The sequence below is a fragment of the Notolepis coatsorum genome, assembly GCF_963971535.1.
Source record: "Notolepis coatsorum genome assembly, chromosome: 18".
In the NCBI taxonomy this organism is placed as follows: domain Eukaryota; kingdom Metazoa; phylum Chordata; class Actinopteri; order Aulopiformes; family Paralepididae; genus Notolepis; species Notolepis coatsorum.
The window spans coordinates 39,309,123-39,324,153 of NC_140182.1; the positions used below are offsets into that span (position 1 = coordinate 39,309,123).

The 15,031-nt window shown below is 41.6% G+C and overlaps 2 protein-coding genes across 3 annotated transcripts in view; both read left to right on the forward strand.

The window, feature by feature from the left end:
* The window catches only part of fan1 (FANCD2 and FANCI associated nuclease 1), a gene marked incomplete at both ends in the record, with an annotated part of 33,825 nt that extends 29,227 nt beyond the window's left edge, over positions 1-4,598 (forward strand). Inside the window, 7 exons of the mRNA XM_084335164.1 lie at positions 129-248; positions 349-513; positions 629-791; positions 877-980; positions 1,071-1,265; positions 3,838-3,966; positions 4,461-4,598. Of these exons, the coding sequence (XP_084191290.1) occupies positions 129-248; positions 349-513; positions 629-791; positions 877-980; positions 1,071-1,265; positions 3,838-3,966; positions 4,461-4,598 (1,014 nt within the window). The remainder of the gene's footprint in view (positions 1-128; positions 249-348; positions 514-628; positions 792-876; positions 981-1,070; positions 1,266-3,837; positions 3,967-4,460) is intronic.
* Positions 4,599-7,687: 3,089 nt separating this feature from the next.
* Positions 7,688-15,031, forward strand: part of LOC311245528 (disintegrin and metalloproteinase domain-containing protein 10-like) — a gene marked incomplete at its 3' end in the record, with an annotated part of 49,066 nt that continues 41,722 nt past the window's right edge. For both annotated transcript variants that reach the window (XM_084335400.1, XM_084335401.1), the window contains exons 1-2: positions 7,688-7,821; positions 11,392-11,542. In XM_084335400.1, the coding sequence (XP_084191526.1) occupies positions 7,755-7,821; positions 11,392-11,542 (218 nt within the window). In that variant the 5' untranslated portion in view covers positions 7,688-7,754. The remainder of the gene's footprint in view (positions 7,822-11,391; positions 11,543-15,031) is intronic.

Sequence of the window (15,031 nt, forward strand, 5' to 3'; positions counted from 1 at the left end):
AACATCGCTCCATAATTTGATTTATGGCGGCACCTCGATTCGGGAGCAGGGTTCTTCCTACGAGATGTTGTTGGCGGGGAAAAAAAGAGATCCGTAATGACACAGTGTCTCTCCTGTCCTGTTTGCAGGGAGCGGTAGAAGAGCTGCGGTCCTTGCTGGCTCAGTCGGCTTACTGTCCTGACAGCAGGGGGCGCTGGTGGGACAGGCTGGCACTTGACCTTCAGCAGCACCTCAAGCAGCCTGAGCAGGTCAGCCACGGTGGTCTCACCCACCTCAACAACTTAACAGCTTTTCTGACCACGGGCCGTAATCGCTTTTCATTCACGTGGAATTTCTTTCTCTGCCCAGGCTATCTGTGCCATCAGAGACGGACTGAAGGACCCTCTGGTGCGGACGGGTCACCAGCTAGCCCTCCACCAGAGGGCCGCTAGGATGAAGGAGTCTCCCAGCTTCAAGAAGTACCGTCTGCAGCTCAGCGACCTGCCCACCATCCACGTCCAGGATGTCCCGCATGTGAGTACGGACACAAGACGCCGGTGTTTTTGGAATTCCTCCGAGACGCACTTCTCTGACTCAGTGGGTGAACAATGGGATGAGCTGTCTGTGTGTTTGTATGCGTGTCTCCCAGGTGACGATCCGCGGGCAGCTGTTCCCTCACGAGGGCGGCACGGGGAAGTCTGTTTTCCTCATGCCGGCAAATGAAGAGGGTGGAGAGAGCGGTGATGCCACTGTCATGTGCTCGGTAGAAGAGCTGTCTCTGGCACACTACCGCCGGCAAGGCTTCGACCAAGGTGGGCACAGTTCTCCCTTCCAACATGCTATTCTGTATATTCCCCATAATACAATGTAGAGACAGTGACTTTTCTATGGTCACAGGGATCCATGGAGAGGGCTCTACCTTCTCCACACTGTTTGGTCTTCTACTGTGGGACGTCATTTTCATGGAGGGCATTCCAGATGTTTTTCGAAACCCCTATCAGGTACAAGGCACCCGGTGCGCTTCAGGGTTTGGTGCGTTATCCACACGGGTAGGAGAGAGTTTCACACCCGTTGTTCTGTTCCACTTCCAGACCTATCCGTTGGACCTCTGCACTGATTGTTTCTACAGCAACAGGAGAGAGGCGATGGAGGTCCGCGTGCAGCTGTTGAGCGAGGCTTCTGTGGAGACGCTGTGTGGCATGTTGGAGGAGGCCTGGATCTCGCAGGAAGGGAACGCTTGTTCACTGGTCAACTGGGAGCGATTTTCCTCTCTGCGACAGGCCCAGGTATTTACTGTCAACAAGGTGCTATAGATACAATTAGTATGTACAGTAATCATATTTTTTTTTATATATATATATCACACAAAAACAATAGGGTTTCTGGACTTCGTGCTTGAAACCCTAATAATACATCCACAGAGCTTTCAGAAATGTGCGAAATGAAAATATAGATTTCCCCCCCTAAAAAATATTGATTAATGAATCATTGAAAAAAAATGTGCATATATTTTGTATATGAATACTTACAATTTCTCCATGTGGAATGCACCTGATTGGATAATTAGATGGTGGTGCTCTAGTGTGACATCTAGTGGCTGAATGTTATCTATAGCCCCTTTAACACTTTCTATGCCACTCACGAGTTTCCTCGGAATTATTAATATCTCGTTGAAAGCCACTCACGAGATTTCTCTGAATTTTTTTATTTTATTTTTTTTAGCTATCTGAAATCATATTGCATCACGCGAGCCTACCCTAGTCTACCCGAGCGCCGCCGGCGATCAGATGTGGAAAAAAGCGCCCCCTATCGTCTCCCAGATGACATAAGGGATTTTGGAATGGACTCAATGAAAATGGATGGGGGAAAAAATCCTGTACTCCACATTTTCCAGTCCACTGATGCAGCCGGGGTTATCAGAGTTCATTCTGGATCCTCTGAGCCCCGCGGAATCATGTGTACTACTGTATCACGTTGGATCTATACACTTATCGATTTTTTCGAATGGTGATCAGGAATTGGAATATACCAGTTGGATACCATCTGATGTCAGGTAAGGAATCTATGTTATCAGTGTTAGGATAATCAGACTCATTTTGATGAAGATATAAGCTGTTTTGTGAAATGGGCTCTATCGGTTTCACTGTAAAAATCCAAGAGGAAATGAACACGGCGATTATCCGTGCGCGGCTCGAATGTGCGTGCGTGCACGTATAATATTGATCATCTAGCGTTTATTTGAAAACGATTCATAAATAGGCCGACGAATATCAACGTTCTGGAATATTCCAGTAAAAGACGATTATCATAGAATGGTCCAGAATGGACTGTTTTTTACCTCCAAAACGTGTGCTTTTCAAAATGCTCTCAAGCGGAAATGAAGCGATAAAAAACCAATCTGCCTTGACAGCACTGACTGGAAAAGGATTCTTTGATAAGCGACGGGCAGATTAGACACATAGCCATAATTTAAAACATAGATTAGGCGATATTAAGCGTAACATTGGCGCCGATGGTGGCATTCAAGAGCTAACTCTGGCGCCACCTCGTGGCACTGAAAGTGTTAAAGGCCCAATCCATGCTTCTTCTTTTTTCCCCCTTCGTGTGACCATATCATCATATTATCATATCCACACACACTCTTAAAAGGTTTGATCTGTAGATGGAAATATGCTGTTTAGAGCTTTCCTAACTCGTTGTAAATCGTTTCATATATCAAATATATGCTTTGCTCCGGTGTTTACAAACATTACCAACATAAACAAACCTTTTACAGCCAGTGGATACAGTCGATAGAATTCTCAGTCACTCTGAGTTTAGTCACTCAACCAGAGACTAAAAGCATGTCTCTGTTCTTATAAAAGCTGTTCTATGAATGCAGTCCATTTACCATTTATGAGTAACATCAAAGCAAAGTGACTCTTTCTGCATGTTTTGTTACACAGAAGAACGCTAGATATCACTAATGGAGAAGAAGGGATTATATCTCAATAATTTTAGTCCAATTGACCATCCACACAACAACCATTTTGCCCTTATGTCATGCTCAGGTTGGGATTCCTTTTCCAGGGAATTTCTGTTCCATGGAAAGGAATCCCAACCTGAGAGCAAATGGCTGCCGTGTGAATATGGTCAATGACCCCAAAGTAATGGTCTATGTCTATACAGTTCAGTAAAGGTAATAGATTGGAACTGTACCTGATATCGGCTGATACTTACAGTTGTTAACTCAGAATCAGTATCGACAATGGAGGGAGTGGTATCGGTCCGTCCCTGTTGGATAGTTATTATTATGAGGACTTGATATCAGGATCAGAATAGTTTTATTTGCCAATGTACTGATACATCAGATATGTACTTGGCCATCTGAACAAGAACATAACGGCAATCCACGGGGTACACACAGGGTACAGGACAGAGGACATCTCACATCATGCAAAGACAGCACACAGACAGACGTTAGATTATACAACGGACATAACATGTAGACTATGTACACACACCCAACATTTTTATCAACATTTCTTTTTTGCACTTACATTTGCACGTGTCCCAAAGCTCATAGCTTGGCGTTTCCCCCCATGTCATCTTATATTACATAGTAATAAGTGTATGTCATGTTATTACATAGTAATAATTGTATGTTGTGTTATTACATAGTAATAAGTGTATGTCATGTTATTACATAATAAGTGTATGTTGTGTTATTACATAGTAATAAGTGTATGTCGTGTTATTACATAGTAATAAGTGTATGTCATGTTATTACATAATAAGTATATGTCGTGTTATTACATAGTAATAAGTGTATGTTGTTATTATTACATAGTAATAAGTGTATGCTGTGTCTGTTTGTAGAGTCTGGTGTCGTGTCTGGGTGGAGCTTTCCTAGGAGGGATAGTCACACGGATGGCCAAGGACTACAGACACTGTCGCGCAGGTCTGCCAGACCTGGTGGTGTGGAACACCACCAACAACAGCTACAAGGTGCCTTCCCAGTGGAGTGTGACTCTAATCAGATAATTATTAGATTAGATTCAAATGTATTGTCGTCGTACAGCACAACGAAAATAAGTTGGCATCTAACCAGAGTGCAAAGGTAACAGTGTGACTAAAGTGATTAAATTGAATATAATGAAGCTACAGAGTAAATATGCTAATCTGATTTTTTTTTTTTGCACTTACATTTGCATGTGTCCCAAAGTATTATTATATACAGTGATACATGTATAAATACTTACGCTATGGTACTAAGTCATACTGGCCAGTGGTATAACTAATAAAAGTAGGTATGGTATATATAGATATAGTATATACATTATAAATATTCATATTCATATAATATTAATATATTCATTATAACAGTGATTTATTTAACCAGTGTAATGTTTAAGTCTACTGATGTAGGACATGCTGCAGACTTTTTCAGATGGAGTTGTCGCTATGGCGATAACATGATGACATGTTCTGTTTTTCGCCAGCTGGTGGAGGTGAAAGGGCCCACCGACCGTCTGTCCCAGAAGCAGCAGCTCTGGCTGGATGAGCTGCAGAGACTGGGGGCTGGTGTGGAAGTGTGTCATGTGACTGCTGTTGGGGCTAGAGGAGACCGCCTAGAATGACGAGATGGCTTAGGGCTGACGGACACGGCTTTGATGTTAACGAACGACAGGGAGTTGGTCAAAATGAAAGGAGACATAAGGCAGAAGGACTTCCTTAAATCCTAGTGGTTCTCAATGACTATGTTTACATAGAGCTGCCGCGATTACCGCATTACCGCGGTATCGCTGTTACATCACGGCCACCGCAGAGTAGGTTGAATACCGCGTCCTGTTTTTTATAATAATAATAATAATTTACCCTCCTCTCGTTGGGCTTGCGGCTCTGCAGATATACCCTACTCGTCTATCGAGGTTCCAAGCGACCCTATTGGGTACCAGAAAAGTCACGTGAAACATTGCAGACCACTGATTGGTCAGAAGAGAGACGCGTCACACGTTTTTACTTCCTGAATGTCAGCACATCACAACACGGCTAATAACGTTAGCTTTAACTCTCCGCCGGAGTGGACTATCATCGCTCTTCAGGAGTACTAAACGAGACATAATGATTTTACTGTCTGCAACGAATGTTATAATAAAAGCCCTTCGTTCTATACACTTGTCTGATTGAAAACTTTATTAACAGACCGCAGAATGGGACAACTCGGCACGCTCTGAGCAAAGAAAGGAACTGAGATATGAATAGAGTATTGCTTGCTATGGTCCGGTAAATACGCTGATGTTATTGAACGCATAACTATATAATGTCAATGCCACAAAACGAATGCCTTTATTATAAAGTAGTAACTTTAGAGTAATAATAAGAAGAAAGGGTCGGGGGGGTGCCCGCGACACCGAGTGAACTGCGCATCCGTGTTTCACTTTCAATAACTAATGCGTGCTTGCCGAATCCCAAACAATATTCATGCTGCAAAGTCATCCTCTAAAGATAGACATTTAGACTAGAGGCAGGCTATATGCTATAAAGAGTAGACTACTACTAAAAAAAAAATGCATTCAAACTTTTTTTTTAATTTTTTGTGTGCGTGCGGTAAAAACCGCGGCGGTAGGAAATATTTTGCAAATTTGTGCGATAAGGAAATAATCAATACCGCGGCAGCTAGTGTTAATAGCATTGATTTATCTCCAACCCACATGAAACAACCTCATAAACACTTCAGTCAGGCTCGAGAGACCTGATCTTCAACCCAGTTAAAAGTTGAATCCAGTTGCAGCATGTTGTTTACCCTTTTTAAAAATCCACTCAAAGAGAGCATTTCAGCCTAATAGCTCAATGGAAACGGCTGATCGCATCAGACAAGTCCAACACAGGCATTTTCATCATCGGGTTAGGGTAAAACACACTGGGCAAAGACCATTTGCTCTTCTGATGTGCAAGTACTGTTACACATTAATTTGTGCTACTTTTAGGCTACCGAATTATATAGAAGAAGGAAGACGACATAACTGCATGACAACATTCCGTAGACGTGTAAACAGTCTGAACTTCTGTAAACTGTAAAACCTACTCCAATATTGAGAATATTTGTATACAGTTTGGACGGATAAGCCTCTCCATGAGACACCATAGTCCAGCAATCACAACGGTTGCTCTCCTCGGACAAACTGAGGAAAAATACTGTTTCCATTGGAAGATCAAGAAAAGAGGGCAGGGTTTGAGATCCATTAGAGAAGCGGTCACCTCAGTGATGAACACTGATGTTGTCTCCTAGCCTGGGGGATGAACGGATCAAAATGCTTTTTGTTTCTCCCACACCTGCTCAAATATAGTCCTATTCACTTTTAGAGAGGTTATTGGCAGTGTGCTGTTGAGACACCTAGGTGACCATGCATGCTTTGTGAATAGGGCCATTGCTCATCAGCCTGGTCAAGGTAATAACTGACAATTAGTTATTATATAAATTAGAATATTTTAGCCATGTGAAGAAATGCACCTCACACCTCTGTTTTGAACTGTCATTGAACTTTGTTGTAATTTTTCACCCATACTGTGTACATTCTCAGGATAACTAGATGCCAAGTGACTGTAAGTAACATTATTTAGTATGCTCTTGATGAATTACATGATGGTGTAGGAGTTTGTCATGTATGTGTAATTACTGTCAGGAGGATACAAAGGCTTGTTTTTCTAATCACAATTTATACAACCGCATCAGAAAAGCGACAACCAGATAAAGAACTTGGCCACAAGTATTACAGAGGGAGAAGAAAAAAACAGTACTGAGTTTTTGTAAAGTGACATGGTTAACACGAACAGATGTGTTGATGGACACTGTAATTGATGTGATGCCATGCAGTAATGTGCAATGAAATATTAAAAGAGATTTATGTTGTTTTCCTATGTTTGGCTGTGTCTGTCATGGAGGGAGATGCTTATCCTGTGCATGAAATCAGCACATATTCTGAGCCTATGCATCATATGCATAGGCTCAAGAGACACCTACGGGAGACTGCAATTCAACACTGGCCCCTGTAAATATCCTAACCCAACCCCCTCCAATGTACAGTCATTTACCTAGTATGGTTTTGTCAATAGTCCAATGTACAATTTTGTTTGTTTGTACAGAGTCTCCCCCCCCCCTCAATGTACAGTTTTGCTTGTTTATACAGTGTGCCCCCCCCCCCCCCCAACCACCTCCAATGTAAATTACCCAGTATGGTTGTCAATATCCCAGTGTACCCAACCCCCCCCACCCAACCTCCTCCAATGTACAGTTTCTACGTCAAATGTATATACTCCCTTTTCTTGACTCCTTCTGTATCACAAACAGTACTGTATTTGCAAATCTGGTATGTCATAAATGTATAGATGTAGCAGTACTGACTATCTGTATGTCATGTATGTCATATATGTCCTGATTAATTGAAAATGGGGGACCCTGATGTAAACAAGACGAAAGTCTTTCTCTGGTCTGCATCCTCTTAACAATTGTGTGTATTGAGCTGTACTGTATTGTACCCATTCTGCAATCTGTTAATAAAGTTTTCAATCAATCAATCAATCAATCATATAGCGTCCTACTTTGGCAGGCTGACAGGCTTTGCATGTATTTTGGGGGCGTGTTTAGGTGCCTAGGTTTGTGCTGCGTCTGACGTCACGGCGTTGGAAGAGGGGATGAGAGGATTCGGAAACTGCAATAAACACACAGGGCGTCTGCGCCTACCTACCTAACTAGGACAATAAAGTGACAAACGGTTGCTCTCGATGCTCTAACAATGGATTTACCAGATATGCTTGTCCTTAAAATATTCCTCTTCGTATACTTACTGAATCGCACCCAAGGTGAGTGAATGATTTCCAATGACCATTTTGAAAATAACTGTTCAAAAAGAAAAACACGGAAGGAACTGATGAGGAAGCTGAAAGAGGGCGAGCTAACGGGGGCTAGCTAGCTAGCTAAGAGAGCTAACACAGCGGTTAGGCCCGCTTGTTATGTAGGGACTGCACCCATTTATAGGATTAGTTCTCGTCAACAAATCGTATACCGGTGTATTTGCTGAATTGGATGTGTTTAATTGATTTAAGCGGACTGTTTTTGTGTATTTATTGGTAGGTGTTGTCACCGTTTTTATTGTCAGGTTGGTCAGTTTTGTTGTTGTGGTGCAAACAGCGCCGACAGCCATTGTTGTGAATAAGATGGAGATGCTGCCGACACCAGGGTAACGTAGCTGTGTGTGTTACTGTTAGCGGATGCTAGCTGGTGTTAGCTGGCTAGCTGTCGTTCTCCAGCTTTGATAAGATCACTTGTGTACGATCTACTGGGTAACGTTAGTTAGTGTTTCATTTGGCTGTCTGGGGGTACGTGCGTGTTTTATGTTGTCATTGACAACAAGACATCTCAGCAAAAATACGTTACAGTGTTTCAGGATTTGTAACGAATCTTCCTTGCGAATAAGAATAACAAGCCCAATACAGCGAAATATGAGGTTTAGGCGAATTACTTTAATTATAAATGGTATAACGGTACACCTAACGTTACTATTTGAGTATTTGTACACTAGTGTCATGAAAACATTGGTCCTAGGTAGCATTATTACTGCCCTTTTAGTTCTTGCATGCATTAGTCAGTGTGCAGTGTTTGTTAACTTTTGTTATAAGGCTATTGAGTCTGTTTAGAATAGGTTTCTTTTGTTGTATTAACTAGTACAATTGCAATAATTAACGTTGCAAGCCTCTTACAGTCAACCTTATTTGTACATTGCAATCAATTAATATTATTTTGATTAACTTGTGCCGAAAATGGTGCAATATCTTCAAATGTCCGTGGCTGTCATATCCATTCCCTACACATTCATCCTAGTAGGTATTTAAAAATACTAAAATATGAATGGCCTTCATGTCTTATAGCCACCGCAATAAAACAAATGTAATGTTCAGATTTTAATATTTCATAATGCGGATGAAGGGAGACATGTCTGAAGCCCGCTCTTCTGTAGTCTTCCTCCATGATAACATACACTGAACCCAAACAATTAGGGTTAGCTAGTCAAGCATAATGATGAGTTTAAACTTTTAGCCTAGCCTACTAATTATCTGAAGGCTCCTCCTTTTGTATGGGTTGATGTATCTCACATGTAGGTCTTAATGCCCAGTGAACCATGTAAAAAAAATTAATGTTGTAATTAAACTGTAATGCAGTCCTGATAGTTGGCTGCTGTGTTTTCATGGAGCCTGTAAGACTTGCTTTGTGTGTGGGTGGAAGTGAGGTGGATGCCACCCCTAATTCTATGATACAACCATACCCTACAATCTCTTCCTCAGAGCCTTCACCCCTCTGGTGGTGAAGCTATAATCTCACGATGTTGGGGGGGCTGTTGTGGAGCAAAGCTCTAAAACTATCTTTCATCAACTTGTGTGGAATTTGATTAATTTGGAAGGCCAAATCGTGTTGGCTGGTTGTCATGTTGTTAATTCTGCTCAGAGAGTACTCGGAGTACTCAGAGAGCCAGTGGTACTAGGGTAAACATGCTAAGCTTGCTATTATAGCAAGCAAGAGCTTAGTGATTTTAGGGAGGTTTATCAGAACCTTGAAATGAAGGGTGTGCCCAACGACCAAAATTGTGCTTGGGAGTCGGGACAGTACAAAACAGATTTAGGCACAGACCTGGGATGGTACATGAATTCATATAAGCATGTAGCCTAACTACATTCCTTGAATTTGGGAGGGTTCTTAAGTTTGGGAATAGATGAATATGACTGGTGTGGGATGAATATGGCTCTATTTTGGGATGAATATGACTGTAGTTTGTGGTGAGTATGACTGTAGTTTGGGATGGATATGACTATAGTTTGGGATGAATATGACAGTAGTTTAGGAGGAATATGACTGTAGTTTGGGATGGTTCTCGGACAGTTTTGATTGAAACAATAATATTTGTAAGCCCTGGTCTTTGAACCACCTCTGGTATGCATGTAGGCTTGCCTTAGCCTGAGGCTATTTCGTTTTTGTCTAAATGCTCTTTCTCAGAATGTCTTGGTTTACAATGAATTGAAGGGATTGTCAGATTAAAAAAAGGAAAGGCCTTGCGATGGATCCTGTCACTTAAAGCAGACGTGGCACGGTGGCTGCATGTAGTCACTTGTTAGAAAGGGGAGTGGAGCCTCTATCTCAGTACAGTATTTTCTGGTTATTCTCACTGTCTTGAAGAAGCAGCTCGCAAATAAAATGGTTGGACATCACAATGATATCACTGAACTGCTTATTTGCTTAACATTACTCAATGTATTTTAAAGGTGTTTTTAGGAGTAATATTAGTTGTTATTCATTTATAAATTAAAAGACATTTCGGGGCTATTCTTCCTGCCTAATTGTTGATGTGCAACTAAGACTAAGATCCTTCCGTCTATCAGTGGAAATGGAAAATATAGCCTAGTTGTTCCTGCTCGCAAATAGTGTCACAGAAACAAGTTATTAACAATATGCGAAGTACATTGATCCAGAATTCTTTTCTAAAAAGAAAAAGACTGCAGGGATATTTTTTTGTCTTTTCTGTAATGAATGCCAGTCTGTGTTTGCAGGTTCATACGTAGGTTGTTTGTGGTGGTTGGCAGGGAGCGGACAGGATTCAGTGGAGAGGATAGATGGAGTGAATACAGAACATGAAACAGTGTTTATGTGTTATTGTATTCGTTTGGGATATTTGTTTGCAGTGGATCTCTCTGATATTGGAATACCTGCTACACTGCATCACAGAAGATGTTAATCTAACACTATTGGTATCACCAATGAATGCATACTTTGTCTCAACATTTTATAGGCTATCCTGTCTGTTACAGCTATGTCACTCACACTATTATACACAAGTTGACTTGATGGGGAGAGGGACCCTTTATTTACCACCATCACCACCATTATATCAGCCAATCTCCAGGTTCCATAGTTTAACCCATTGAAACCGGGAAACACATTTGTGTGTATATATACAGGCTATATAATGCATTATTAGCAGGCTTTTTAGGTCTAAAGGGGTTCAGAAGAGTGTGTGTCTTGTTGGTGTGGGTTATGTGGGTGTCATGATTGGTTACTTTGATTTAGGAAAGATGAATTGTAATTGTCCTTGTTTGTGATTAGGCTATATTCCTATATAGAAATATTGTTTTTAGTAATGTAGTCTACTATTACTGAGGCTATGTATGTGCAGCAACCTTTTCTCTTTTTAAAGTTCTATTGAGTGTGCTCTCACTCATCCTCTGTTACCATATTCTATTTTTAATCTTTAATTTTTTTGATTGTTTTTCATAGCTCTTGGTGTGTTTTCTTTGGTATTACATTGCTACATTGCTGCCCCCCCCCAGAGATTAATAAAATACCTATCTATTCCCATCTAAGCTGTTGTATCTTCTTTCACACAGGCTACTATGGGAATCCTCTGAGCAAGTACATTCGCCACTATGAAGGTCTATCCTACGACACAGACCTGGTGCACAGCAACCACCAGAGGGCCAAGAGGGCGCTCTCCCACGAAGACAAGTTCCTCCATCTCGATTTCCATGCCCACGGAAGGTTTGTCACTTTTCCCTAGAAATTAACAAAGGCGCTTGTTAATCTTGTTCCTCCATGTCAATCCGCATGCTACACTATACGCCCACAGTGTTTATTATTAGAGGCACGTGGACCGGTTCTCAGGCGAGATTTGCAGCGTGATTGAAAGGTGTTTACATTTAATCTTTGTTTTTGGAGAGCTGCGGTGGTTGTAGAATAGATGACCTTGGTTCTCTGGGCTGAGAGATCCAGTAGAGACCGTCTGGCTGGTTGGTTCTCTGTGAGCTGAGAGATCCAGTAGAGACCGTCTGGCTGGTTGGTTCTCTGTGTACTATGAGTACATTCTTCTTTGCAAGGATATTGTTCTCTACGGCTCTGTGGTGTAGTTCAAAGGAAAGTACACCCTTGTCTCTGAGTGGGCTAAAAGCTTTGATGAAATAATGAATTCCGTACTTCACTTGGGCCTCATGCTGAACGTTTCTTGTGAGGTCCTCCTGAATCTTACGTTCGAAGGAAAAAACTAAATAGAAATGAAAAGGAAAGGGCGGTGGGTGGCGCAGCGGACAAGGCGCTCGTCACCAACGCAAGAGACACTGGTATCGAATCCAGCTGTCGGCGTTGCTTCCGGCTTGGCCGGCCGCCATACTGACTCGATTGGCAGAGTCAGCGGGAGGAAGCCGGTGGGTGGGTCTGGGTCGTTGTGGACAGCGACTCCTACAGTTCGGTCGGGGCCCCTGCACAGCGAGGGAAGGATCTAAGAGGGGTAGTGTGACCTTCCACACGTTACACCCTCTCAGTGAGAGTCCGCGCTGCCAGGTGAAAAGAAGTGGTGGGCTGGGTACACATGTGTCGGAGGAAGCATGTGATAGCCTCCGCCCTCCCAGACCGACGGTAGGGGGTAGAGTGCGCAATGACCAGGAAGGGGATTGGGAATTGGCATAACGACTAACATTGGGAGGGGAGAAAAAACGGAAAAAGAAGGGGGGAAAAGATAATAAAAAAATGAAAAAGAAAAGGGGACATAGGGAGAGGCTGGTAAAATGTGCCAATAGTCTGGAATTAGTTTGTTCACACAGATCTTTAAATGCATAACTTCCTCATATTTAGTAGATCGTTTTCAAATAGCTCCTTTTTTATTGCAGTAAATCTAGTTTCTTTGCATTGATTGTCAGATTACTTCCCAGACCAGAGAATACAAGCCTATACCAAGTGTCTTTTTATGAAATGGGTTTTTCATACCAGTGTCTCAATCGGTTGCATATTAACCTCAAGTGGTACACAGGGTCATCAGTTCTACACTGCACATCTTTTATCATAATAAAACGAGTGAAGTGAGCCCAGTGGAGCGCAAATCTCTCTATCTCTCTGTAGGCTACACGTTAGATATGGCCTACCGTTTGTTCGAAGAAATCCTGACATTATATTGGTGACAATGAAATGGCTATGTAGCTATAGCTACCACTAGAATATCATGTAGCCCATAACAGGAGGCTAAGCCTTATTGTCATCTATTATCATCCAAAATGCAGCAGAAAGGCACAATCCACGGACACAACTGTAGTGCAAAGATGAAAGAAGATGCAAATGCCCTTTGCTGCATTTACCCGCCTTTTTATAATGTGGGGCAAAACATACATAATGATGATGGACAGCTAAATGCCTCTAGAAGCATAACCAGTGAGATGAGGCTGAGCATAACGTAAAAGACCTCGGCCGCTAATGTTACTGTGAAAGAGAGAGGGAGATGTGGCTGTACATTATAACAATGTTAGCCTAAATGATGTTAGCCGCTGCTGTGAAAGTTAGAGAGCCACAATAATAGGGCTGTCTTAACACTTTCACTGCCACTCACGAGTTATCTCGGGTTTCCGATAGTTATGTTGAAAGCCACTCACGAGATTTCTCGGAATTCTTTTTTTTTTTTTTTTTTTGTGATCTGAAATCATATTGCATCACGCGAGCCTACCCTAGTATACCCGAGCGCCGCCGGCGATCAGATGTGGAAAAAAGCGCCCCCTATCGTCTCCCAGATGACATAAGGGATTTTGGAATGGACTCAATGAAAATGGATGGGGGAAAAAATCCTGTACTCCACATTTTCCAGTCCACTGATGCAGCCGGGGTTATCACAGTTCATTCTGGAGCCTCTGAGACCCGCGGAATCATGTACTGCACTGTACACACGTTGGATCCATACACTTATCGATTTTTTCGAATGGTGATCAGGAATTGGAATATACCAGTTGGATACCATCTGATGGCGGGTAAGGAATCTATGTTATCAGTGTTAGGATAATCAGACTCATTTTGATGAAGATATAAGCTGTTTTGTGAAATGGGCTCTTTCGGTTTCACTGTAAAAGTCCAAGAGGAAATGAACACGGCGATTATCCGTGCGCGGCTCGAATGTGCTTGCGTGCACGTATAATATTGATCATCTAGCGTTTATTTGAAAATGATTCATTTAATAGGCCGACAAATATCAACGTTCTGGAATATTCCAGTAAAAGACGATTATCATAGAATGGTCTAGAATTAACTGTTTTTACCTCAAAACGGGTGCTTTTCAAAATGCTCTCAAACGGAAATGAAGCGATAAAAAAACAATCTGCCTTGACAGCACTGACTGGAAAAGGATTCTTTGATAAGCGACGGGCAGATTAGACACATAGCCATAATTTAAAACATAGATTAGGCGATATTAAGCGTAACACTGGCGCCCATGGTGGCATTGAAGCGCTAACTCTGGCGCCACCTCGTGGCACTCAAAGTGTTAAATACTTCAACGCTTCGTTCGATGGGCATGGGATTCGAATATGAAAATAAAATTAGAATATATATAAAAAAAGTTGACGTTTTTTTTTTGGGTGCAAAATCAACTCTGCCTCTCTTTGTTAACTACAACAAGCAATGTTGTTTGTTATTTAAGATGAGGTCGGACTCGGCACTGACAGATTTGTGTTCATTGTGCTGTTTTTATAAAGCCTCAAATGACTGCTTACAATATTTCATGAAAGCAAAGTGTTTCGTTTGTCTAAGATTTTAAAAAGGTTTAAACTTTACAGCACTGACAAAGTTGAACAAAGTGCTGTACAAGTCCCACAACATAAATTTTTATTTTTTATTTTGATCTCGAAGCTTCGAATTAAAATCGAATCTCGGCCCAGAAGCTTCGAATTACAAAAAATGTATCGAAGGTCAGCCTTACACAATAATAATAAATTTTATTTGTATACCACCTTTTCATACAAGAATTGCAGCACAAGGTGCTCCACAGCAGTACAATAGACATACAATTAGCATACAATAGACTAGAATAGAATAAAAGCAGTGCAGAGAATAAGAAAAAGGGTAAAAACGATGCAGGTAATAAAACAATAGAATAGCTCTCATTTACAATACAGTAATCACAGTGTGGATGTAATGAGTGTAATGTGGCAGAATGTATTAAAAGGCTACGTTGAAGAGACACATTTTTAGCTTACTTTTTAAAATATTTTGTGAGCTGGC